This window comes from Chiloscyllium plagiosum, unplaced genomic scaffold (assembly GCF_037043375.1).
Source record: "Chiloscyllium plagiosum isolate Xiang-an unplaced genomic scaffold, Cpla_swu_hap1 HiC_scaffold_1, whole genome shotgun sequence".
NCBI lineage: Eukaryota > Metazoa > Chordata > Chondrichthyes > Orectolobiformes > Hemiscylliidae > Chiloscyllium > Chiloscyllium plagiosum.
In genome coordinates, this window is record NW_028270139.1 from 43,032,435 (window position 1) to 43,056,857 (window position 24,423).

A 24,423-nucleotide genomic window follows, 5' to 3' on the forward strand; every position below is an offset into this window, starting at 1 on the left:
AGAGCACTGCATCAATGGGAAAGTTAAATTCCTGCAAATGTATTATGCAGATACAACAGAAAGATAGAAGAATCAGATGTATGGGAGATCCATGGCTGCAGTTGGAAGGGAGGATAGACTGGTCAGCTATCTATGGGAGTTGCAAAACAAGAAGGTTTGACCATGCAATCTTGTCTGCCTCTCTAGAAACCAAGAAACCAATCAAATTATGACAATACATTATAGTGATATTAATTTATAAGCAATTGGACTTTGGTCAATATAAATGTTGTTTGGAATGTATGCAAGTATACATTGAGCCGTTGATATCCAGAGTAGACCTAAACAGCAAGAGTTAAGTAGTGGTCTCAGGGAAGGGGATATTGGTGATTACCCACAGATGGGTAATTAAAGATAAACAAATAGTGACATGTGAATGTATTGGTCTCCAAGTAAGTAATGCAGGAAGTATCTTTGAAGGAAAGATAGGTGCATTTCATCGATGAAAGAGAAGATTCAGTGAGTGAGGCAGATCATGAACCCAGGAATCCCCCTGTAAAACCACCTCCATGAAGATGATATGTAGCATACCAGGAAAAACACTTGATAAAATATGATAAATTGCGGAATTATGGAAAATGGTTAAAGGCAGGGATGCCATCATTGATGAAACTGTTAGAGAAGGAGAGAAAGGATAGGAAGGGTGAACTTGAAATATACAAGGTAGAAAAAGAAAAATAGTGTTGATGACCAAAGTTTGTAGATTGTCAGTCTGAATAATCAGAGACAGTGGGCAGATGTAAATGTGTTTCAAAGGCAGTGTGCAAAGTACACAGAGAGGTAGTTTGCAAATGTAATGGCTGCATTTCAATGACTAGTGGATGAACTTGGTGGTACTAGAAAGGAAATACCTGGTAACGTCGTAGGGAGAACATAGCAAGATTAAAGACTATATTCAAAATTAATAATTAGAATTACAATTCCAGAGGTTGAGATGGCAATTGCTTCTGCAATGGGAGGAGGCATAGAGAAGTAGTGAGGGAACAATGAAAATGGGGATGGACAAGATACAGGAGCATCTATGGGATAGCCACCCCCAGCAAACAACCCCACCACCCCAGATGGCCCTCATCCAGCAGCAATGCCAGTGCTTGAAAGTAACCCCTCCCCACTCCACCTCACTTGTTTGAGATAGATCAGATGGGCTATTTTGCATGGACTACAGGATGAGGAAAAGAATTGCTCTTTACTTCAGGAAGTAGCCTTTAAGCTGCACTCCTGCTAAGGGAGAAGAGGGGGTAGAGCTACAGGGGAACTATGAAAAACCAGGTCCAACAGCTCTAATCTCAAAGAAGGATGCAAGATATGGTCCAATAGGGGTTTACTGAAATGCCAAATGTTTATGTAGATTGGTGTGGGTTCCATATGAAGTATTCCATTGAGCAACTCTGAAAGATAGGAATCAGCTGGCGGGACACCCAGTAAGCCATTGGCTAAAATCTCTGATTGTCCTCTCTCTATCCTATATGCAGGTATTTTGAATTCAGAACTTTGAATATCTCAGATTTTTGAACTTGAAGCAGCAAATATTACTGAGCCAGACGTTTGGAGGACAATGACCTTGATATAGAAGGGCATTGAGGGGTGACAGAAGGAAACTGTGATAAACCCAAACCAAAAGCGAAGGCATGTGAATTCAAGAGAAATACTGCAAAGCCGAAGCGAACAAGAAGGGAAATTTACAGATAACAAAACTGGCAGTCTTACATACCGCAACAGTGGGCAAAAGGCACATTTTTAAAGGGAATATAAGAAACCACTTAAGGGAAGGAAGCCTCCATTGGACAGGTGGCATGGTGCTGTGTTGTGTTGAATATCCCGGTAGAAATAAGGAAGGAGCTTGGGGAGAAGTTCAAAAGAGAGAAAACCAAATTAAGGGTTTGGTTGGGAAAGGTCCACTGTCTGACAAGTAAGAATTCACCTCCTATATCACAACTCTGAAGGAGGTGCACCCACTAAGTACTTGCACTCCCTTATTTATCTCAGGAGAGGAAGAGCATGTGTGAATATGTTGGAAGAGGGGAAAGAGGTTTAGTTTTTAGTAGGGACCAATCCCCCCAAGATGATGGTCCTTTCTCCAGCACTATGTGGCCCCTAGAAACACAATGGGAATGAATATTAGCTTAGTGGAATGAAGTGAAAAAGAGCAGATTGAATAACTGTGCAGTGCGCAACAGTGGACATGGCCAGTAACTGTTTGTGGGGAGGAGTCATGAAAGAATCAGGAAAACTGGTAATTCTGTATTGAATTTCAAACAGTAGAAGGAAATCCTGTGGCAGCTCTGGATCGTATGAATGGCAGGAATTTATTATGATGCTGCCTGAATTGTACTTGAATCATAACAATAAAATGTGAACTTATATTGGTGGGCAGCACGGTGGCACAGTGGTTAGCACTGCTGCCTCACAGCGCCTGAGACCTGGGTTCAATTCCCGCCTCAGGCGACTGACTGTGTGGAGTTTGCACATTCTCCCCGTGTCTGCGTGGGTTTTCTCCGGGTGCTCCGGTTTCCTCCCACAGTTCAAAGATGTGCAGGTCAGGTGATTTGGCCATGCTAAATTGCCCGTAGTGTTAGGTAAGGGGTAAATATAGAGGTATGGGTGGGTTACGCTTCGGCGGGTCGGTGTGGACTTGTTGGGCCGAAGGGCCTGTTTCCACGCTGTAATGTAATCTAATCTAATCTAATTTTGCAAGATACAAAAACATGTGGAGGAGGATGCAGTGCAGGGTGGTGCAGATAGACAAGGACATCATGAGCATATTGCAAAAGCAGTATCAATTTCTGAAAGAGGTTGAGCCAGATTTTGAAGCAGCGATGTTTATTTGAGTAGAACAGGGAGTGCTATGCCCTTTTGTCAGCAATGTAAATGCACCTGTATGGCTGGTCCAGACTGATCCTGACAAATGATGGTAGACTATACACTCTTAGGCAGTGTGCCCCCTACAGCAACCACAGTGGTAGATGTGATAGTGACTGTTCTGAAGGAGACTCAAGGGTTTCCCATCCTCAATATCTCTAACAATTTCAGTCAATTCCCATCAGTAAGTAGGACCAATATAAGTTCACATTCACTTTTGAGGAACAATTGTATGTGTGTGGAAATGCTTAGAACAGGGGTTCCACAAAAGTTGCTCAATAATATACCGATGTAAGGCACAGCATTTGGAAGTTCTCCAGACCAATTTGTGTCCTACCTGAATGAGTTATGGCTGTTCTCTCAAATGGAGACACAGCACCTGAGTTTGCAATTGAGTTGTTTTAACTACTGAGAGCCATGGAAATAAGAACAAAGTCAGAAAGACTTGGCTAGGACAGGAGGAAGTCCAATTCTTCAGTCTCACTACATGGCCACATGAGAGGGGCATAGAAGGCAGAGAAAGGAATGCTGTCTGATAATTTATGCAGTTTAGTGATATTTCTGGTTTGCAATAATTTGTAGGACTTACTAGAAATTATATTGCTGAGAGTTTATAAAGTATGTCACCACAGTGGTCCTCACTGTGAATTACTAGGGAAGGGAACAGGGTGGGAAGAGATGGAGACATGTGAAAATACCTTTGCACGATTGTAGACAAATTGACGAACTGTCTCATCCTCAGGGCGACAAACCTGGAGAGAGATTTGACTGTGGAGGTGGCCACCAAGGACTTGGGTCAGACAGTGGTCCTAATGCAGCAAATATGTGGACAGTTTAGACCAGTGGCATTTGCCTCCAAGGTATTGTCAGATGTCAAAAAAAGGCGTACTTGACTTACGTACTTGACACATTGGCCAACTTCAGTGTGGCAAAACACTTCAGTGTATTGAGGTAATCAGAGCTTCACTTTAACCAGCTACCACAGTCTGACTAGGTCACTTTTAGAAGAAAGCATTAAGTCTGTACAGAGAGCAGAGTAAGACAGACAAAATAAAGTTGTTTTTGAATGGGATAAATTTGAAAGTGAAAACACTGGCAGGGCTCAAGTTGGCAGGGAATATGGATGATAGCTGGATTTGCTCAGTCAAACGTATTGGAACACTTAAGAGGACATGCTTGCGAGTCTGCATCCTGAGAGAAGGGAAATGTTCATGGGTGGTTGTAGCTTGGTGGTAGAAGGAAAGTGAAGGAATGGCTATGGGGATTACAACTCTGACAGAGGAGTTGAATTATCTGTGAAGTTACTGTCTACCATGCCCATCCTACAGGCCAAGTTGACAACGGTAACTTATGTGGTTAGCACCCCCAAGACTTCCTGATGCCATAATTGAATAGTTGGGATTCAATGTTCACCTTCAACTCCTGAACTGAGTATCTTGCTGTCTGGGCCAGGAATGGTTTTACAGGTTGTTCTGCTATAACATGTGTTTTGTTAACACGAATTTGCTGGAACGCGATTGACGAATTGGGGACACATTTTCTCGAGTGCACACTTTTAAAATGTATGTGTGCTAATATGCAATTGCAATACCAACACTTTAATCGCTGTTTCTAAAGCATGATTTTTCTATAATGTGGGGTTGCACAAGAACTCAACCAGCATGTTATAGAAGAACCACCAGTACATTAACAGAAGGGAAGTCTCTGTTTGCGACACTCATGTTGAGAATGAAGTTAGATGTGCTGAACAAGGATCTGTATGACAATATTACGTCTGTAAAGTGAAGGCCAACTCCAATTAAAAATTAGATGGGAAGGTAACAAAAAAGTAGACGAGTTAACAAAGGAATGGGCCGAAAATGGTAACCCCTGGTACCCTTATGAATCAGGAACATTGGCAGCTATTACAGATAAACATCCAGCATCTATGCTGCTGCATCTAGATTTAAAGAATGTACAGCACAAAGACATGATTCCTCAGGCAGTAATTCTGGGGAAGAAGAAAGGGGAATACGTGAAACCTCTATGGCAAACAAGTGTTGGAGGAAACACATATTCATGCTGCTCTGGGAAAAGCTTTCATATCCCAGTTACCTAAAGATGTGTCAGTAGCACTATTTATTTCTGTGAAGCTTATTCCAAGTGATTGCTATAATTTTGATGTTCACTCTGATGCTCCGAGTTTTAGGGTAAAACTATCCCATTGAAGCTATCACAGACAACTGGGAGAATAGCTGTGAAACTTCAACCCTTTCAACCCTAGGCAGGAAATTGCAATGTGAGGCTGAGATGTAATAAGACAAACCTTTGAGTACACGGCAGTCAGAATTAGAGTAGAAATCATTTACTTCTAATAACTAAACTCTGAAGTTGATTTTAGCTGGCATCTAATTATGGTGTTGCTTGTTGCTTTAACGAACAAAGTTTTGGAATATATGTAGAAGGGCAGATTTCACATTGTCTTGCCCTACTGCATCCTATAATAGGTCTAATTTTATCAGTAAAGGTGCTCTGAAATGTAACATGTTTCAGAGTGTTTTTTTCATTTAAAACTTGCTTAACTGAACAGTAGATGCATAATCAAATTTTAGCTTTTCTGCCATAATTCTTCTGATTCTGTTGGGAAAATTATGTCTTGTCAGTCTGCTACACTTGGAGGGAGAACACAACAGATAGTTTCGATGCAGTTAAAAAATGTTGGGCTGCTGGGTGTGGGGAATAGGTACAACATAATTTCTAGTTTGCCAGCAGTACAGGTGTATCTCATCGCACTCTGCTCTGCTGTGTTTGCAGATTTTAGATTAAGTGTTGGAGCACTGAAGGATGGCATAAATCTGAAGCCTGAATTCATCTAAAATTGCAGAGTGGTCTGACCACTAGAGAGACAAGAAAAGACATTGGAAACAATAAAAGGAGAAAAGGGGAACAATTTGATGGAAGAAATGACTTAAAACATGTCAGTGTTGTTCCTCTTTAATTTACATGAGTTTTATAAGTTGATACTATTGTCTCAGAACAATTATGGCAGGTTCATTTGGATAAATATCACTGTCAAGTCTGCTTAAGTGAGATGTTCCTTACCGGCTCATGGGCACAGCTGGCTTCATTCCTTCTCCGTTAACCAATTTATCCTGCAGTGGTTTTTCAAAGTGCCTGGTAGGAGTTTCAAAAAAGAACGTTCTGAGGAATTGCATATGTTTTTTTAAACTACATTCCCAGACAAACTTGGGTTTAAATTTAACTAAGATAAAATAACAAATCAAAAGAGAAAACAAACATTCTAGAAATAGCTTTCATCTATTGCAACTTGTCTTTCATTGTTTTTCTGTTTAGGAATAAAGATATTCAATCATTGTAAACATTATAGATTAAAAAAAACTTTCAGCCTTTCTCACGCTGCATTTACACCTCCAATTAATGAAACAGACACATAATTTTACACATCAGCAATGAACCAGTATTGCTGCTTGCCTCAATCAAAATGATATGGGTTCAAATCCCCCTTGAATGAAAAGGTGTGACACTTCAGTGCAGTTGCTGAGGGAATACTGTATTCACAAAGATATCATCTTTTGGATAAATCGAGGCCATGCCTTTTCTCTGGTGAAGATCCCAAGGTAGTATTTGAAGAGCAGCAAGGTCTTGGCTGATATTTATCCCTTCACGAATGTCACTAGAAAATAGATTATCTGTTCATTACCTCAGCTTTTGTGGGACCCAAAAGTGCACAATTTGACTGTCACATTTTCTATCTTGCAGCAGTCAATGTGCTTCAAAAGCACTTCAGTGGTGTAAAGTGTTGCTATATCTTGAAACTCTGAGAGGCTTTCATTCTTTACATCACAGGATTGGGATCAGGTAAAGATCCTCCTCAGCTAGCAAACAAGAATAATTTTTCTTTTAGTTTTTTTAAATTCAAGCTTTTGCAAAGCCATCAGCAATACTCCCACACCAGGAATCCTGCTTAAGTGTCAAAATAACCTTTTCCTCTCCCAATATCTAGGAAATTAAACAATACATCTTTTCTCTCCAGAACAAACTATTTACATAAATAATGCATGAAAAGTGAATTCTCCTTTGCTGCCACCTAACTCAGAATATATGTTCTTCCCAATCCATAACAGAGTACAGGAGGTGTCCATGTGCTAATGCTGCTTGAGAACAAAATTAACATAAAGCACACTGGACTGTTAAATGTTCATTAGACTAGTGTGATCTAACATTAGAATTAGATTAAATAAATCAATTTCAATTTCAATTAGCTAGCTGCTAAGTAATTGCTAGTACATTATCAATGAAAAAGATATAGTTTGTGAGCTATCCAAAATGAACAGCTGATTACAATTCTTTAACATTTGTCATAAATATTGTGGCACATCCATGTTAAAGGTAGGTCAATAATTATTGTTTCTGAAGCTTTCTCCACACTTTAATTCCTTGATTCCTTGATTTTAACTCTGAATCCCTGATGTTTAATTATGGGGATGATGAATGAATAAATCTAGGCCTATTATTTTCATATGCTGTGGAGTACATTAATTCAGAATTTGAATTGTGCAGCATCTGCATGTAATAGTTAATAGGAGCATTAAATCTATTAGAATTTAACAATTTTGTTAATGCTGGTGAGCTATCTACAAAGTATCACAACATATTGACAACCAAGCCTCGTTGATTTGAATCTTCTTGTCCAAATGCTGTTTTAGAATTTGGCATGATATAATATCAACTCATTTGTTGGTGTGGGAAATCCTCAATATATTCATAGAGTCTCTTTCCCAGCTGCAATAGTTGCAACATTCTATGGTCTGATTGTGTTTTTATGAATGATACTGAAAACCACTAGCTCCTACCGTTAATCATGTCTATTAAAACAATTTACGATGAAATAAAGGCAGTCAGATTTTCACATAGGTGGAAAAAATCGAGAGTACCATGACTATTTTGTTATTCAGAGTGCTGGGCTAACAAGTGGCTCAAGGTTATTTGTTCCATTGCGGTTATTGAACCAGTGGGCTTCATATTTCCTTTTTTATCAGATCACTATTCTTGCTTTAGCTGATAATGATCAGTTACATTTTCATCAGCACTGCAGTCATTTAGCTGTCATTACTCTCCACCTCTATTTGCCAGTGCAACCCCAGCCTCAACAGTTACTTTGACCCTTTGATTGTTCCAAGTGAATACTGTAATTCATTGGCAGTAGATTTCTTTTCTCACCTCTGCCATCTATTTTCAGTGCGTTGATTTTCTCTCAGATCTATGGGTCACAATTTATATATGATGCAATTTCATTTGCATTAAAAGCTGTACTGTAAACTTTGTTCCTAGTCATTAAGTTTCTTTGTTGAAGGAAAAGGACAAATGATTTACAACAATTCTGTAACAAATGGTCCATTTGTGTTTATGCAAAGTACACATATTTAGTTCAGCATTCTTTTTGAATACCATTTATAAGAATGCAATTGCATATGAGAAAATCCAACTGGCACTATCAGCTTGGATCAGTTATAATGCTATTGCCCCAACCAAACGTTAGCAGATTCTGGCTCTAGTACACAATTTAGGTTCATATTTTAGACTGACCAATGGAATGTGGCATTATTAGATATGAAGTATTAAACAGAGGTCCAATTCACCAATAGGCATCATCTGACCAAAGACAAAGCAGTTCTTTGATGTCCAGGCTAATGGTTACACCTCAACCAAACTTACCCATTTATCTCATTTACCGTTTACAGCATTTTTAATATCAAGTTGGCTGCTGGAATTGGCCTGCTTAACAACAGTGTTTCCATTTCCATTGTAATCCCTCGGGTGAAGGGATTGTCATATGAGAAAAGATTAAGGAGTTTGGACCAAAACTCATTTGGGGTTGAGAAAAATTAATGATAATTTTCACATTTAAGATTGCAAGGGCAGATACGGAGAGATACAGTATGGAAACAGGCCCTTCAGCTGAACCAGTCCATACCGACCCTCCACATGATTAATGCACGTAATACTTTGGGCAATTTAGCATGGCCAATTCATCTAACCTGCACATTTTTGGATTGTGGGAGGAAACTGGAGAACCCGGAGGAAACCTATGCAGACACAGGGAGAATATGCAAACTCCACACAAACAATTGCCTGAGGCAGGAATTGAACCCGGGTCTCTGGCGCCATGAGGCAGTAGTGCTAACCACTGTGCCACCCAAGAGAAAGGATTTAGATTCTTGAGGTATAGGCCCAGTTCTGGGATTATGAGACCATGACAGGCTGTACCCAGCAGGATTAGTTAGATTACTTACAATGTGGAAACAGGCCCTTCACCCCCAACAAGTCCACACTGACCCTCCGAACAGCACCCACCCAGACCCATTCCCCTACATTTACCCTTCACGTAACACTACGGGCAATTTAGCATGGCCAATTCACCTAACCTGCACATTTTTGGACTGTGGGAGGAAACTGGAGAACCCGGAGGAAACCCATGCAGACACTGGGAGAATGTGCAAACTCCACACAGACAATTGCCTGAGGCAGGAATTGAACGCGGGTCTCTGGTGCCATGAGGCAGCAGTGCTAACCACTGTGCCACCATGCCGCCCATTGGTTCTCCTGATGTGTGTATCTTGAAATGGGGACACAATTTACAAATAAGGAACTTCACAAATAAGATAGAGATGAGGAGAAATTTCCCCTCTTAAAAGTCCAGAATGTTTGGAATTCTCTACCCAAAAAGGTGGTAAGGAAAAGGTGGGAAAAAAAAGTGGTAAGGAAAAGCCAGGGAACTGTAGACCGGTGAGCCTGACATTGATGGTGGGCAAGTTGTTGGAGGGAATCCTGAGGGACAGGATTTACATATATTTGGAAAGGTAAGGATCCATTAGGGATAGTCAGCATGGCGTTGTGCGTGGGAAATCATGTCTCACAAACTTGATTGAGTTTTTTGAAGAAGTAACAAAGAGGATTGATGAGGAGCAGAATGGTGGAAGTGAGCGATGGACTTTAGTAAGGCGTTCGACAAGGTTCCCCATGGGACACTGGTTAGCAAGGTCAGATCTCATGAAATATAGGGAGAACTAGCCATACAGAACTGGCTCAAAGGTAGAAGACAGAGGGTGGTGGTGAAGAGTTGTTTTTCAGACTGGAGGTCTGCGACCAGTGGTGTGCCACAAGGATCAGGGCTGGGTCCACTACTTTTCGTAACTTATATAAGTGAATCTAGGAGGTATAGTTAGTAAGATTGCAGATGACACCAAAATTGAAGGTATAGTAGACAGCGAAGAAGGTTACCACAGTGTACAATGGATACAATGGGCCAATGGGCTGAGGAATGGCAGATGGAGTTGAATTTAGATAAACACAAAATGCTGCATTTTGGAAAAGCAAATCAGGACAGGACTTCGACACTTAATGGTAAGGTCCTTGGTTGTGTTGCTGAACAAAGGGTCTTTGGAGTGCAGATTCATAGCTCCTTGAAAGTAGAGTCACAGGTAGATAGAAGAGTGAAGAAGGCCTTTGGTATGTTTGCCTTTATTGGTCAGAACATTGAGTATAGGAGTTAGGAGGTCATGTTGCGACTATACAGGAGTTTGGTTCAGCCACTTTTGCTATTCTGGTCTCCTTACTATTGGAAGGATGTTGTGAAACTTGAAAGGGTTCAGAAAAGATTTACAAGAATGTTGCCAGGGTTGGAGGATTTGAGCTATAGGGAGAGGTTAAATAGCCTGGAGCTGTTTTCCCCAAGGGGTAGCCTTATAGAGGTTAATAAAAACATGAAGGGCTTGGATCGGATAAATAGACAAGGTCTTTTTGCTGGGTTAGGGAAATCCAATTAGAGGGCATAGGTTTAGGGTGAGAGGCAAAAGATCTAAAAGAGACCTAAGGGTCAACGTTTTCATGCAGAGGGTGGTGTGCGTACGGAATGAGCAGCTGGAGGAAATGATGGAGGCTTGTACAATTGCAGCATTTAAAAGGCATTTGATGGGTATATGAATAGGAAGGGTTTGGAGGGATATGGGCCATTTGTTGGCAAATTGGCCTAGCTTAGTTGGGATATCTGGTCGGCATGGACAAGTTGGACCGAAGGGTTTGTTTCTGTGCTGTACATCTCTATGACTCTATAACTAAGAATGAAATTGCACTGCGAAATTCCAATCCTTAAAAATGAGCATGGTAAATGAGACTGTTGCAGATTACACATTGAATTAAAGAAACTCTCTCATTATTGTGTGTATGGAGCAAACGTAGAAATTGATCTTACAGGCAGATTCATAGGAGGCCTGACAAATAATGAAATCCAGGTAAAGCTTTTGAGTAAATGCATAAGGTGTTCTGGAAGGGAAGTTTGCAAGGACGCCACTCCCATAGAAATAACAACAACAGGTGGTGCCAAAATGCAAGTGAGTTCTCTTCCTGCATCAGCAATGCAGGTCCTCCAAATGCTAACAGGATGCAGGCCACAGCAGCCAAGTTCACAGACTCGAACTCAGAAATGTCCTAATCTTGTCACAGTGGTCACCAACCACTTAAACCCCCACTTCCAGTCAAAGTGCTATCCCTGATGGAAATTCGGACTTATGCAGATGACATGCAGGAGTAAACAGATTAAGGGAACTCCAGGTTACAGCCATGCACCAGGTCTTCAAATCTCATTGGATAAAAATGGAAACAAAAGTTGATGTTATTGAACACGATGTTTAAGAATTTTGCTCAGTCAGTGAGCAAGAGGAACAGCTCATGTAGAATAAGAGTAATGGGATTGAGGATGTAAGTCCAGCATTCACAGTAGAAGTGAAACTTGTCAACCCACAATTTACTTTTATCTTTGATACAACTGTGCAGTTTCTCCTATCTCAGAAAAGAAAGTAATAAAGTTACCAAGTCATATTCCCTTGAATTGGTATGAAACTGGCTTGTTATTCTAATAACAGGATTGTAGTGTTGGATTGAGTCTGTGCTATTATGGAACATGATTCCATTTCTTTTTCCTTGCCATTGTTTGTGATAAGAGGGTACAAACATAGGAATTGACATCAGATACAGTTAGATTGGGGTAAAGTATTTATAATAGAAATCGATAGGAGTATGTTGGTCACGAGGAACTATGAAGCGAGCAGAAATTGGTTTTTGAGCAAGGAGGACCAAATTATTAAATTTGACAACTCAAGGCTGAAATTAAGACAAGGGAAATGCACAGCCAATATTTTATAAGGCTAGGCCGGTGCCTTATCCACAGTTGAAAGCAGTTAAGTAAATACATGGATGGAAATTGTGAAAAGTTGGTGAAAGGTTGTGAATTGTGCCTCAGAATGAAAAATGATTCAACTATTCCATGTTCAAACACTCAGGAATGTGGGTATGATGACATGGTGATTTTGTTTTTGAGACAGAGTGGGAAGAGTACCTTGTTTGTGTTGTTAGCCGCAGCTAGTGGATTCATGTTGAATTTGCACCCAAAACCTCGAGTGCCAAAGCTTTTCAGGTTGGGGTTACCAGAGGATAATCAGGCACAGTTTACACCAGAAGAATTTCCAAAAGTAAGAATAAAGACAAACAATCTCATATCATCATTTCATCCAGCATTGGATGTGTTGCAAGAAGAGGTGTTCACATTGTAAAGAAGTTGCTGCTGGCTAATTTACTAGATGATAATCTTAGCAAACATTTCCATTTTTCTCTTCAAATTCATATTCAATAGCTCTTGAGTCCAAAGCAGCCCTGAAGTACTATACAACAAGACCCTCTTCATTAGATCAACTAGCTGGAGAAGTAGGCAAATATATTACACGGAGATGTAGGCCAATATATGAGAGAAAGATTAAATTGCACTATTAAGAAACTAAACCTTAAATATATTCTGCTGAACATCATTGCCAAAGCAATTTGATTCCAAAACACCTAGCACTGCTTTATCTATATGCATAATGATAACAATTAGAGATTCCAATGTGTCTTGTACAGAAAAAAGTAAAGCATTAATAATTCAATTAAAAAACATGAATATTAATTGTCAATGCTTACCTGTGACAGTCTCTTGAGGTTATCCCTTTCTCATTTTTGACTGATTAAACAGAAAATCATCTTACAGATACTTTGTTACTGGAGAGACATTATTAATGTAGATACAGGAAAGAATGAAACTCGCCCCTGTGTTTTATCATTCCTTGGTCATTTCCTGTTGCTGACAGAATAGCCTCTTGCTTTTGATCAGCCTCGACTCATAAGTGACTGAGGTCACAAAAACACCCACTTTACAGAACAGTTTCTCAATTCCTCATAAAGGAAAGTCCAAATAAAAGATTCAAACCTTGTTTTATTTTTAAATATACAAACATTAGTCAATCTCACTTTAATTTCATCTTTTGGAAAAAATGTTTGGAGCAGTTAACTTCGATGACATTTTAAAAAGGTATTGAAAGTTCTTTAAGCTTTTGTGCAAAAATTAATCGCAGCACTATTACAAAACTCCACTGGAAATTTGAATTAAAATATATCACCAATAATACTCAATCTGATTTCTTAAACTTTAAAGAAAAAAATGCTATAGTTCATTTTTTGGTATCTCTTGACTTTTCTACTTGCAGCCCACTTCCTTTTTAACTCAAGCAATGATGTAATGCTATACTCTTTATTAGAACTGCACCTTAACCATTAAATGGAAGCTTTATGTTTGTTGGGTCAAGATTAGACTTCAAAGATTTTCACTGCCTTGTCTCCCATCTTGTTTCCAAATTCAGTGGAAGATTCCACATTACATGAGGTCTGTCTTTAATGTTCCAGTGAGTACAGGATAGTTTTAATGTCAGTCAGACAAAATTGCAATTGTGGTGTCGTGACTATACTTCACAATTGTAAGCTGCAATATCTTTATTTAAAAACAGCGTAGGAAAATATTATGTAATGAAAGCACTTGTTGCATAATTAAACATAAAAACAACTGGAAAACACTCAACATTCAAGTGCAACTGGCTAACATAGAAATGGTTATACAGGCCTTCATTGGCTTATCAACAATTCAATTAAACACAGGCGTACATGCGGGAAGCCAATACGTTGTTTGTGAACCATGCCTCAAAGGTCTGTGAAATACTTTATGCAAATATTGAAAAATAAGGTTAAACCTTTAACCTGTATTCAAAATAAGCCATTTGTTTACTCTGGTGATTACTTTTTGTACAGTTTTCAGGTAAAAGTAATACTAAATATAATTACACCCTTCTTATGTTAACACATTCTGTTTAAAATAGTTTGTAAAACTTTGCATCTTGTATCCAGTAAACAGCCTCAAGTGAAAATCTCCTTGCCTGTTCTCAGGCAGGTATGGCAGCATGTTAATAGAGCTCTTGTATATTGGATTTTGTTTGGCAAAGGAATTAATATCCAAAATCTTTAACTGAACTTGTTCAACTTTTCATTCATGTTTCACTCAGCTATTTGCATTATTTAAATTCTAAAAACCCTGTAAAGAACACACCTTAACTCATAGTGCTCTCAAGCTGATCTTACATTGGTCCTGATACTGCCCTTTTGACTTTGATGATGTCCTCTAGAGACTTCATTTATTACTCATGAAATTCAAGCAGATTCTCAAATCACACAGATGCAGCAAGATATGCTGCTGTCACTGGAAAATAAAAAACTTGAATCTTTATATTTGTTATTAAAAAGTAAAAATGGACCAATTACCATAATGTGGGTGATGAAACAACTTGTGGCCTATGCCACATTCCACTTTGGCAGGAATCTAACCCAGCCAGCTTTAGAGAGATGGCAAAGAGAGAGACCAGGTTTTGCCTGAAGAAGCAACACACAAAACCAGATCACACCAGTTTGCAGGCTTGACAGCAGGAGGGAACTCGGAGAGGCAGAATGAATTCTTCCTGGGGAATGTGGAAGACGTTTTGCAAAATTTTGGCTCCCCTGATAGTACAGACTCTCAAGATAAACTCTGGTGTGCAGATATTATGGCAAATGATATAGAACTAATTTCAAATTGGATATAAGGGAAAGCATGATTCTTTCAGAGGCTATAATATGTTTAAGAAAAACTTTTTTAGACTGTCCTTTGTTCAACTGTGGGGTTCCAAAGGTGTTAAAATTGCAGTGAAAATGGAAATGCTTACTACATTGCATGACAATAGAAGACAGATTAAAGAGACTTTGCATGTTCTTCCTCACCACTATGCTTAATTATTAAGTATACACTGTGTGTGTAGCTTTAATATTATTTAGTTAGCAGCTACTGGAGGTATTAGAGTCATAGAGGTGTACAGTACAGAAACGGATCCTTTGGTCCAATTCGTTCATGCCAACCAGATACACCAAACAATCTAGTCCCACCTGCCAGCACTTGGCCCATATCCCTCCAAACCCTTTCTATTCATATACCCATCTAGATGCCTTTTAAATGTTGCAATTGTACTAGCCTCCACCACTTCCTCTGGCAGCTCCTTTGTACATGTACCACCCATTGCATGAAAAAGTTGTCTCTTAGTTCTCTTTTATATCTTTTCCCTCTCACCCTAAACCTATGCCTTCTAGTTCTGGACTCTCCTGACCCCAGGGAAGAGACTTTGTCTATTTATCCTATCCATGTCCCTCATGATTTTATAAGCCTCTATAAAGTCACCCCTCAGCCTCCGACGCTCCAGGGAAAACAGCCCCAGCCTATTTAACCTCTTCCTATAGCTCAAATCCTCCAACCCTGGCAACATCTTGTAAATCTTTTCTGAACCCTTTCAAGTTTGACAACATCTTTCCGATAGGATGGGGACCAGAATTGCACACATTATTCCAAAAGTGCCTAACCAATGTCCTGTACAGCCGCAACATGACCTTCCAACTCCTGTACTCAGTACTCTGACCAATAAAGGAAAGCATACCAGACGCCTTCTTCACTATCCTATCTACCTGCGACTCCACTTTCAAGGAGCTATGAGCCTGCACTCCAAGGTCCCTTTGTTTAGCAACATTCTCTAGGACCTTACCATTAAGTGTATATGTCCTGCTAAGATTTGCTTTCCCAAAATGCAGCACCTCGCATTTATCTAAATTAAACTCCATCTGCCACTTCTCAGCCCATTGGCCCATCAGATCAAGATCCCATTGTAATCTGAGGTAGCCTTCTTCACTGTACACGAAATCTCCAATTTTGGTATCATCTGCAAACTTACTAACTGTACCTCTTATGCTCACATCCAAATCATTTATATAAATGACGAAAATTAGAGGAGCCAGCACCGATCCTCGTGGCTCTATACTGGTCACAGGCCTCCTGTCTGAAAAACAACCCTCCACCACCACCCTCTGTCTTCTACCTTTGAGCCGGTTCTGTATCCAAATGGCTAGTTCTCCCTGTATTCCATGAGATCTAACCTTGCTAATCAGTCTCCCATGGGGAACCTTGTCGAACACTTTACTGAAGTCCATTTAGATCACATCCACCACTCTGCCCTCATCAATCTTCTTTGTTACTTCTTCAAAAAACTCAATCAGGTTTGTGAGACATGACTTCCCACGCACAAAGCCATGTTGACTATCCCTAATCCGTTCTTGCCTTTCCAAATACATGTACATCCTGTCCCTCAGGATTCCCTCCAACAACTTGCCCACCGCCGACATCAGGCTCACTGGTCTATAATTCCCTGGCTTGTCCTTACCACCCTTCTTAAACAGTGGCACCATGTTAGCCAACCTCCAGTCTTCCGGCACCTCACCTGTGACTATCGATGATACAAAATCTCAGCAAGGGTCCCAGCAATATTGAAGTGAATTCAAAGCATCAACAATCACGTTTTATGACTGACACTCCTGCCCTTGGCTTGCAAAAAGAAAGGGAGATCTTCTAACTTCTTCACAAAAAGACTCACAGATAGCAGGAGAAATATAGAGGTGGCCAGCTACTGGAGTGCATTCAGGACTTTGTTGTTTCAGGACATAGTCACAGACAGTTCATTAATAGAGACTGAAATGCAGATAAATATGTGGTTATCCACTTTGGTGGCAAGAACAGGAAGGCAGATTACTATCTAAATGGAGTCAAGTTAGGTAAAGGGAAAGTACAACAAGATCTAGTTGTTCTTGTACATCAGTCAATGAAAGCAAGCATGCAGGTACAGCAGGCAGTGAAGAAAGCTAATGGCATGCTGGCCTTCATAACAAGAGGAATTGAGTATAGAAGCAAAAAGGTTCTTCTGCAGCTGTATAGGGCCCTGGTGAGACTGCACCTGGAGTATTGTGTGCAGTTTTGGTCTCCAAATTTGAGGGAGGACATTCTAGCTATTGAGGAAGTGCAGCATAGGTTCACAAGGTCAATTCCCAGAATGGCAGTTCTATCATATGTTGAAAGTTTGGAGCGACTGGGCTTGTATACGCTTGAGTTTAGAAGGATGAAGGGGGATCTGATTGAGACATATAAGATTATTAAAGGATTGGACACTCTGGAGGCATGTTTCAGCTATTGGGTGAGTCCAGAACCAGAGGACAAAGTTTAAAAATAAGGGGTAGGCCATTTAGAACAGAGTTGAGGAGAAACTTCTTCACCCAGAGAGTGGTGGGTGTATGGAATGCTCTGCCCCAGAAGACAGTGGAGGCCAAGTCTCTGGATACTTTCAAGAAAGAGATGGATAGAGCTCTTAAAGATAGTGGAATCAAGGGTTATGGGGATAAGGCAGGAACAGGATACTGATTGTGGATGATCATAATGAATGGTGGTGCTGGCTTGAAGGGCTGAATGTCCTACTCCTGCACCTATTGCCAATGTCTAAGTCTTGGACCTTCATGTACTCTTGCATTTTGATACCATTGTTTTACAAGACCTTTGAGGATAGTCATCTGTCTCTTGAAGAAGATAAAGTAAGTCTAAGACACAACAGCAGCAATCAGAACAGCAGTTATTTATAAAGAGAGATACTCCATAATTAGAATGCTAGACCACTTCAATGAAGCAAGAGCAAAACCTTCAACTTGATCAACCACGAAGAGAAGCAGGTGGAATCTCGAATAATCTGACAGCTAATGAAGTGTCCGCAGGAGCAGAGATGGTTTGGTGTGTCGAGTTAGAATGATCTTGAGCTCCAGCTCAAATTTATAAACATCGGAGTTTCAGGCTGTATGGTGAATGTCCCGCCTGTAGCAGCAAAGCCAATACTACTCAGTGGATCTTTTACAATTGTGCACAGACAGCATGAAGATGAACTAAATATTTCTGGAGAACAACTCCTCATTCTGGAAATGTCCATCAGGAAGATGTTCAACACGTGCAAGGACCTAATATAAAAAATGAGCAAGAGAAATAGAGGTCCTCAGCTGAAAATAGATCAAGCACATCTTGTCCATTCTGTAGACATTCTTGAAATAGCTCAACCTAATGCAGGAAAAGAAGCTCAACATATCAAAGTAATGAAGAGTCCGAGAGATCCAGCTACCATAGGATAGTATTGTACTGGAAGCCCATCAACTGGTCACCTTACAGCACAATCAATCCCTGGAAACAAAAAGCTACATTAAGTTCCAAAAGTCCTTCACAGGAGCAGCCTATGTTCTTATATAATTGGTATAAAGAAAATTAAACTTGAAGAACACTGGACAATATTATCAATATTTACTGCTATGGTCAGTGAATCAGAACCTTACCAAGGAGAGAGAAAACAATGAAAAAGAGAACAGACACCTTTTATTTAATGTTGTAGGCAACTGTTCTGGGGAAGGATGTTGGCGGTTTTTTAAAAAGACTTTTGGAGCATTCTTCTTGAGCCATGGATGATATGGGCTTTGGAACAATTTGTTGCAATAATCAGGCGAAAACTCTGTAAAGTTTTCCTAGACATAAAAAACAACTCATGGTCACCAGCTTCACATATTCCTTGTTCATGAACATTGGCATCTAACATTAGCCAAGTCCTCATGACCAACATGGCACCCACTGGCAGCCTGCTCTGGATAAACAAAGCTGCACTGGCATGCAACCCTGCAATTGGAAAGCTACTGCAAGGACACTTAGAGCCTGTATGGAGGAATTCAGCTTATGAATTAAACCAAACTCCCCCCCCCCCCCCCCCCCAATCTCAGGGCTCCTCACTTTTTCTCTTGGTGCTCATTCATTTGGCACCCACCTGCATACTTGCAGCATCCATGCCTTGCTATGCCATCCCTGTTAAAATGTTGGTAATTCAGGCAGTATAAAAGGTTGTCAGTGTGCTGTATTAATGTGCTCTTTATTACAAACCATATTCAGGCTGCTAGTCAGTATAGATCTGCCCATGGGTGGGGAATTTCTTGCTGTATGACACATCATGTATGGCACTTACATGTGCCAACCCGCTGCATAGAAAACACACTACATATTCATTCAACCAAATGGCCATTTGGTAGGTGTGAGGGCTAATGCTTAGTCTAGACAAGGACTGTCTGTCAGGGTGCACATAGTCCAGGGGCTTGGCCATCTTGTCATCCACTTGGGCTATTCGAGGTTAGGGAATATGTCCAACAACAGTCTGGGAGTGAGCAATGGTCAGTCCTATAGAGCAAACACCAGCCGTATGATAAATCCCACATCTTCAGTTGGGGAACTGCAAAGACAGTGGTTTAGGTCGTGTTAGTTATATCTAGGGGCTGCTCGTTGAAGTTATTTGTGTTCTGGAGTCAATAGACTCCAAAAGGTCTATCAGTCATTAACACAGATGCAATGGGAGACTGTAGGGGCAGTGGGGTGACCCTGGCCAAAAGAGGTGAGAAAGTCAAGGCTGGATGGTGGTGGGGGAAGTGAAGCAAAGAAGAAGGTGTGAACATGGATGTTGATGAGGGATAATCAAGGTTTATAGGGAGCCATGCGGAACAGCATGGGATGGCATGGTAGTTATGTGTTGTAAGTAGTGTGGCTTTGTGGTTGCTGTGTCATGCTATTGCTGGTGAGGGCAATGTTGATTTGCCAATACTTGTCCAGGAGTGCAACGACCTTTTAACGATGGCATGGGTTCAGGGATGCTGATCTTGCAGCAGATATCCTGTGAGTGGCAAGTTGTTCTGGCCCAAAAGTCTATCCTCTTGGAGACAGTAATGTACTTCTATTTTGCGATGGATTCCAGAAGTGCCCTTGTCTATAGAGAAGTGTCCACCCTCCTCCACCAACACTGTCACCCTTACAGACAATAACAAAAGACCATCATCCTAACCATCCTCCAAAAGAGCTGAGCATGCTGTAGGAAATTAATGCCTTGTGTAAAAGACTGGTGAGAATTGGGGGAGAAGGAGAAGTGAGAATAAAGAGTTAAATGTTAATAGTTACATGGGGAACCCTAAAAGGCAATGTTCAGGATTAGGATTATTTATAACTTTACTTCCAGAATAGCTACAGAGCATGTGTGAATGGAGCTAGGTCACAATGATGTTTAATTACATGGAATGGTAGCTTGTGTTGGGAAAGCTGTAGGGGCAGGTCTTCTATTTATCAAACCATACAAATCAGTACATCTGGTAAAGTTCACTCATTGGGTGTGGACTATACCCTTTTAGTCTTTACTAGATTTTTGTTACTCTCAATTCATGTTCCAAATTTTAACAGTGTATAGACATTTGCTGACTTCAAGGTTTCTGCAGAGACTAATTCCTTGCAAACATGAGCGGTGGGAGTCAGCCTTATTCTTGGAATTAGGCATGACTGTGAGAGTCAGAGGTCACATACAACGGGATAAGCTGTTGGAAGTAGAAGGAAGAGAAATAGAATTCTCCGTAGTAGGAGGTGGGCCTTTTGGAAGCTGTTCTCCATTGAACTTGACAATGAACATAGGCTTTCTGGTTGGCTTGTTCCAAAAACAATGTGCCATTTTGTTTTTGCTGCACACACCCATGTGCCCTAATCTGTAACCTGTCATCATCTGAGCCCTCTGCGGCAGAAATGAGCCAAGTTGGGAGTAAGAGGTTTGTGTTTACAACATCTGTTTGTAAATCAAAGACATCATAGGGTGAGGGGGAATTGGGATGTGAGAAGGATGATCTGGAATGAGAATACTATCAACAGCAAAGAATTCAGCAATAACCTCAGCAATTGCCTTCTCATAATGACCAACATTATCTCCTTCATCATTATTAGAGCAAGTAGTGGCCCTATCCCTCTTCATTTAGTTTCTGCTGTCTTTGCTGAGCAGCACCTGTCCTGAAAAGAGAAGTGAATGTGTCATTGAATATCATACAATTTACATGTGTGATGAGGCTGTTGTGGCTGAATAGTTTAATATATGCCCTTACATTAAACATGGAACATAGCGCAGAAACAGACCCTGTTTCTACTATCTTTCCTGGCAGAGCACTCCAAGCATTTACCATCCTCTTGTGTAAGAAACTTTCTTCACGTATCTCCCTTTAACTTTTCCCCTCTCATCTTAAAGCTATGCCCCTGAGTATTTGCATTTCCACTCTGGGAAAAGGAGCCCAGCTATCCAACTCATCCACACCTCTCATAATTTTATCTACTTCTAGCAGCTAACCCCTCAGCCTGTGCTGCTGGAATACAGTGCATTGAACCATATAAGAGCAATTGGTAAGATATGATATTCAAAGTTGTATTCAATGACCTTGGCCATTCTTATTAGATTGAAATTATTGCCAGACTGCATCCAGATCGTTGGATCCAAGCTGCTGATGTTGACCACTGCAATTGTCTGCTTCTACCAGCTTTTCATTGTGTGTCCAGGCCTGCAGATATTGGATATCTCCTCTCTTTTCTACCTGATCCATCAAGACTTCCAGTACAGCATCTGAAAACTTGATGCTCACTCTTTCCCATGGTCACTAACTTCCATATTTGTAGCACAGCAAGTTTTAATTCTTGCGTAGAACCATTCCCAATGGCCTCAGTATTTCATTCAGCGGCAATGCACCTTCCCTTTAAGAGATACAGTCTAATTTTAAGCAGTACTAACTAGGACAGCTAGTCCTAGCAGGGCCTCCTGCTAATGTACATAGGCATTGAGCAGCCCTGTTAGCACTAGCTAAACACAAATTCGTTATGAGCAGACAGCATGGTGGTGCATGGATGGCTTACACTGACAGACACAGAATAATAACACATGTGATCTTCATGACCATTTTGCTGGGACTGTCAAATGCAACCCACCCAGACATTAGTAATTAAACTCGCAGATTGCTGTTCATGAGGTAAACACAGCAATCATTTTAAAAACATCAAGATTCTATGAATAACCACAGATAGTCAATTAAATTGTTTCTTTGGTTCCCTTAATTGACAGGAAGATGCATGCTCCGAAAACAAAAAGATTTTGATTTGAATTATGACACGGTAACTTTAACTGTAATCAATCCAGTGGAGTAGGGAGCGAACACATTGGATTTACCTTCGTCTGATTCATTGGACCTTGAACAATGATGGAACTCCATGGGGTAATTATAACTCTTGGCGATACTGTAAAATGGTAGTTAATGGTTTGGCCATTTATTGCAGATCTCTCCCAGTATCACTCACTTACACTGTTGACAGAATTACTATTCACCACAGCTTATGTGATCACTTTCCAGAGTAAGTGTTGAGTCTAGAACCTTTGAACTGGAAGTGCTACTTCTTAACGATATTGAAAAAGGAATTGCGATGGCTGGTTACTTGTAACAGAAACAAAAAAAACCCTGTAGAAGTTATAGTAAACTGCTCCCAGGATTGAATAATGATGAAAATGTTTGCTACCATCTTAACAACTTCTAAACTTAGGCTTTGTGAGGGGCAGGTCATGCCTCACAAATCTTTTTGAGTTCTTTGAGGATGTTACTAGACAAGTTGATGAGGGTCAAGTGGTGGATGTGGTGTATATGGACTTCAGCAAGGTATTTGATAAGGTTCTTCATGGTAGGCTCGTTCAGAAGGTCAGGACAAATGGGATACAGGGAAATTTAGCTGTCTGGATACAGAATTGGCTGGTCGACAGAAGACAGCGAGTGGTAGTGGAAGGAAAGTATTCTGCCTGGAAGTCAGTGGTGAGTGGTGTTCCACAGGGCTCTGTTCTTGGGCCTCTACTCTTTGTAATTTTTATTAATGACTTGGATAAGGAGATTGAAGGATGGGTTAGCAAGTTTGCAGACGACACAAAGGTTGGAGGGGTCAGTATAGAGGACAGCTGTAGGCTGCAGTGTGACATTGACAGAATGCAGAGATGGGCTGAGAGGTGGCAGATGGAGTTCAACCTGGATAAATACGAAGTGATGCATTTTGGAAGGTCGAACTTGAAAGTTGAGTACAGGATTAAAGACAGGATTCTTGGCAGTGTGGAGGAACAGCGGGATCTTGGTGTGCAGGTACATAGATCCCTGAAAATTACCACCCAGGTGGATAGGGTTGTTAAGAAAGCATATGGTGTTTTGGTTTTCATTAACAGGGGTATTGAGTTTAAGAGCCGTGAGATCTTGTTGCAGCTCTATAAAACTTTGGTTAGACCGCACTTGGAATACTGTGTCCAGTTCTGGTCGCCCTATTATAGGAAAGATGTGCATGCTTTGGAGAGGGTTCAGAGGATGTTTACCAGGATGCTGCCTGGAATGGAAGGCTTATCTTATGAAGAGAGGTTGACTGAGCTCGGACTTTTTTCATTGGAAAAAGGAAGGAAGCGAGGGGACCTAATTGAGGTGTAGAAGATAATGAGAGGCATAGATAGAGTTGATAGCCAGAGACTTTTTCCCAGGGCAGAAATTGTTAACACGAGGGGTCAAAGTTTTAAGCTGTTTGGTGGAAAGTATAGAGGGCATGTCAGAGGTGGGTTCTTTACGCAGAGAGTTGTGGGAGCATGGAGTTGTCAGCAGCAATTGTGGAAGCGAGGTCATTGGGGACATTTAAGAGACTGCTGGACATGCATGTGGTCACAGAAATGTGAGGGTTCGTACATTAGGTTTACCTTACATGAGGATCAATGGTTGGCACAACATCGTGGGCTGAAGGGCCTGTTCTGTGCTGTACTGTTCTATGTTCTAAACAGTTCTTTAATTCCAAATCAACTAATAACAATAGTGGCCAGGTTATGTCTAATAAGAATATCAATAAGATAATCCATGTATTCCTTAGCTTCAGATATCTTTTAATCAGGGTACTATATTTGTGAATTGACCCTGAATCCCTTTGTGCTGATTGCATTTATAGACAGACACACAAGACATAGATACTGTCACTCCCATTGATCAGCAGCCCAGTGATCTACTGAAGAACAGATTGCTGGTCTGCTGTGTGAAGCTGCAAGTCCTTTGAGCACTGGTATCTGTAGGTGAAAATGAGCACTGCAGATGCTGGAGATTAGAGTCAAGAGTGTGGTGCTGAAAAAGCACAGCAAGTTAGGCAGTATCTGAGGACTAGGAGAGTCGACGTTTCGGGCAAAAGCTGATCCTGATGAAAGGCTTTTGCCCGAAATGTCGACTCTCTTGCTCCTCAGATGCTGCCTGACTTGCTGTGATTTTCCAGCACCATATTTTCGACACTGATATCTGTAACCATGATCACAATAGTCTGGGCCGACTTGGCACCAAACTCGGTTTGCATGGCAATAA

The 24,423-nt window shown here is 40.7% G+C and overlaps 1 protein-coding gene across 1 annotated transcript in view; it reads right to left on the bottom strand.

The window, feature by feature from the left end:
• Positions 1-24,423, bottom strand: part of LOC122548331 (cytokine-dependent hematopoietic cell linker-like) — a 175,258-nt gene that overhangs the window by 120,782 nt on the left and 30,053 nt on the right. The window contains exon 3 of the mRNA XM_087986506.1: positions 5,980-6,051. Coding sequence (XP_087842632.1) covers positions 5,980-6,051 — 72 coding nt within the window. The remainder of the gene's footprint in view (positions 1-5,979; positions 6,052-24,423) is intronic.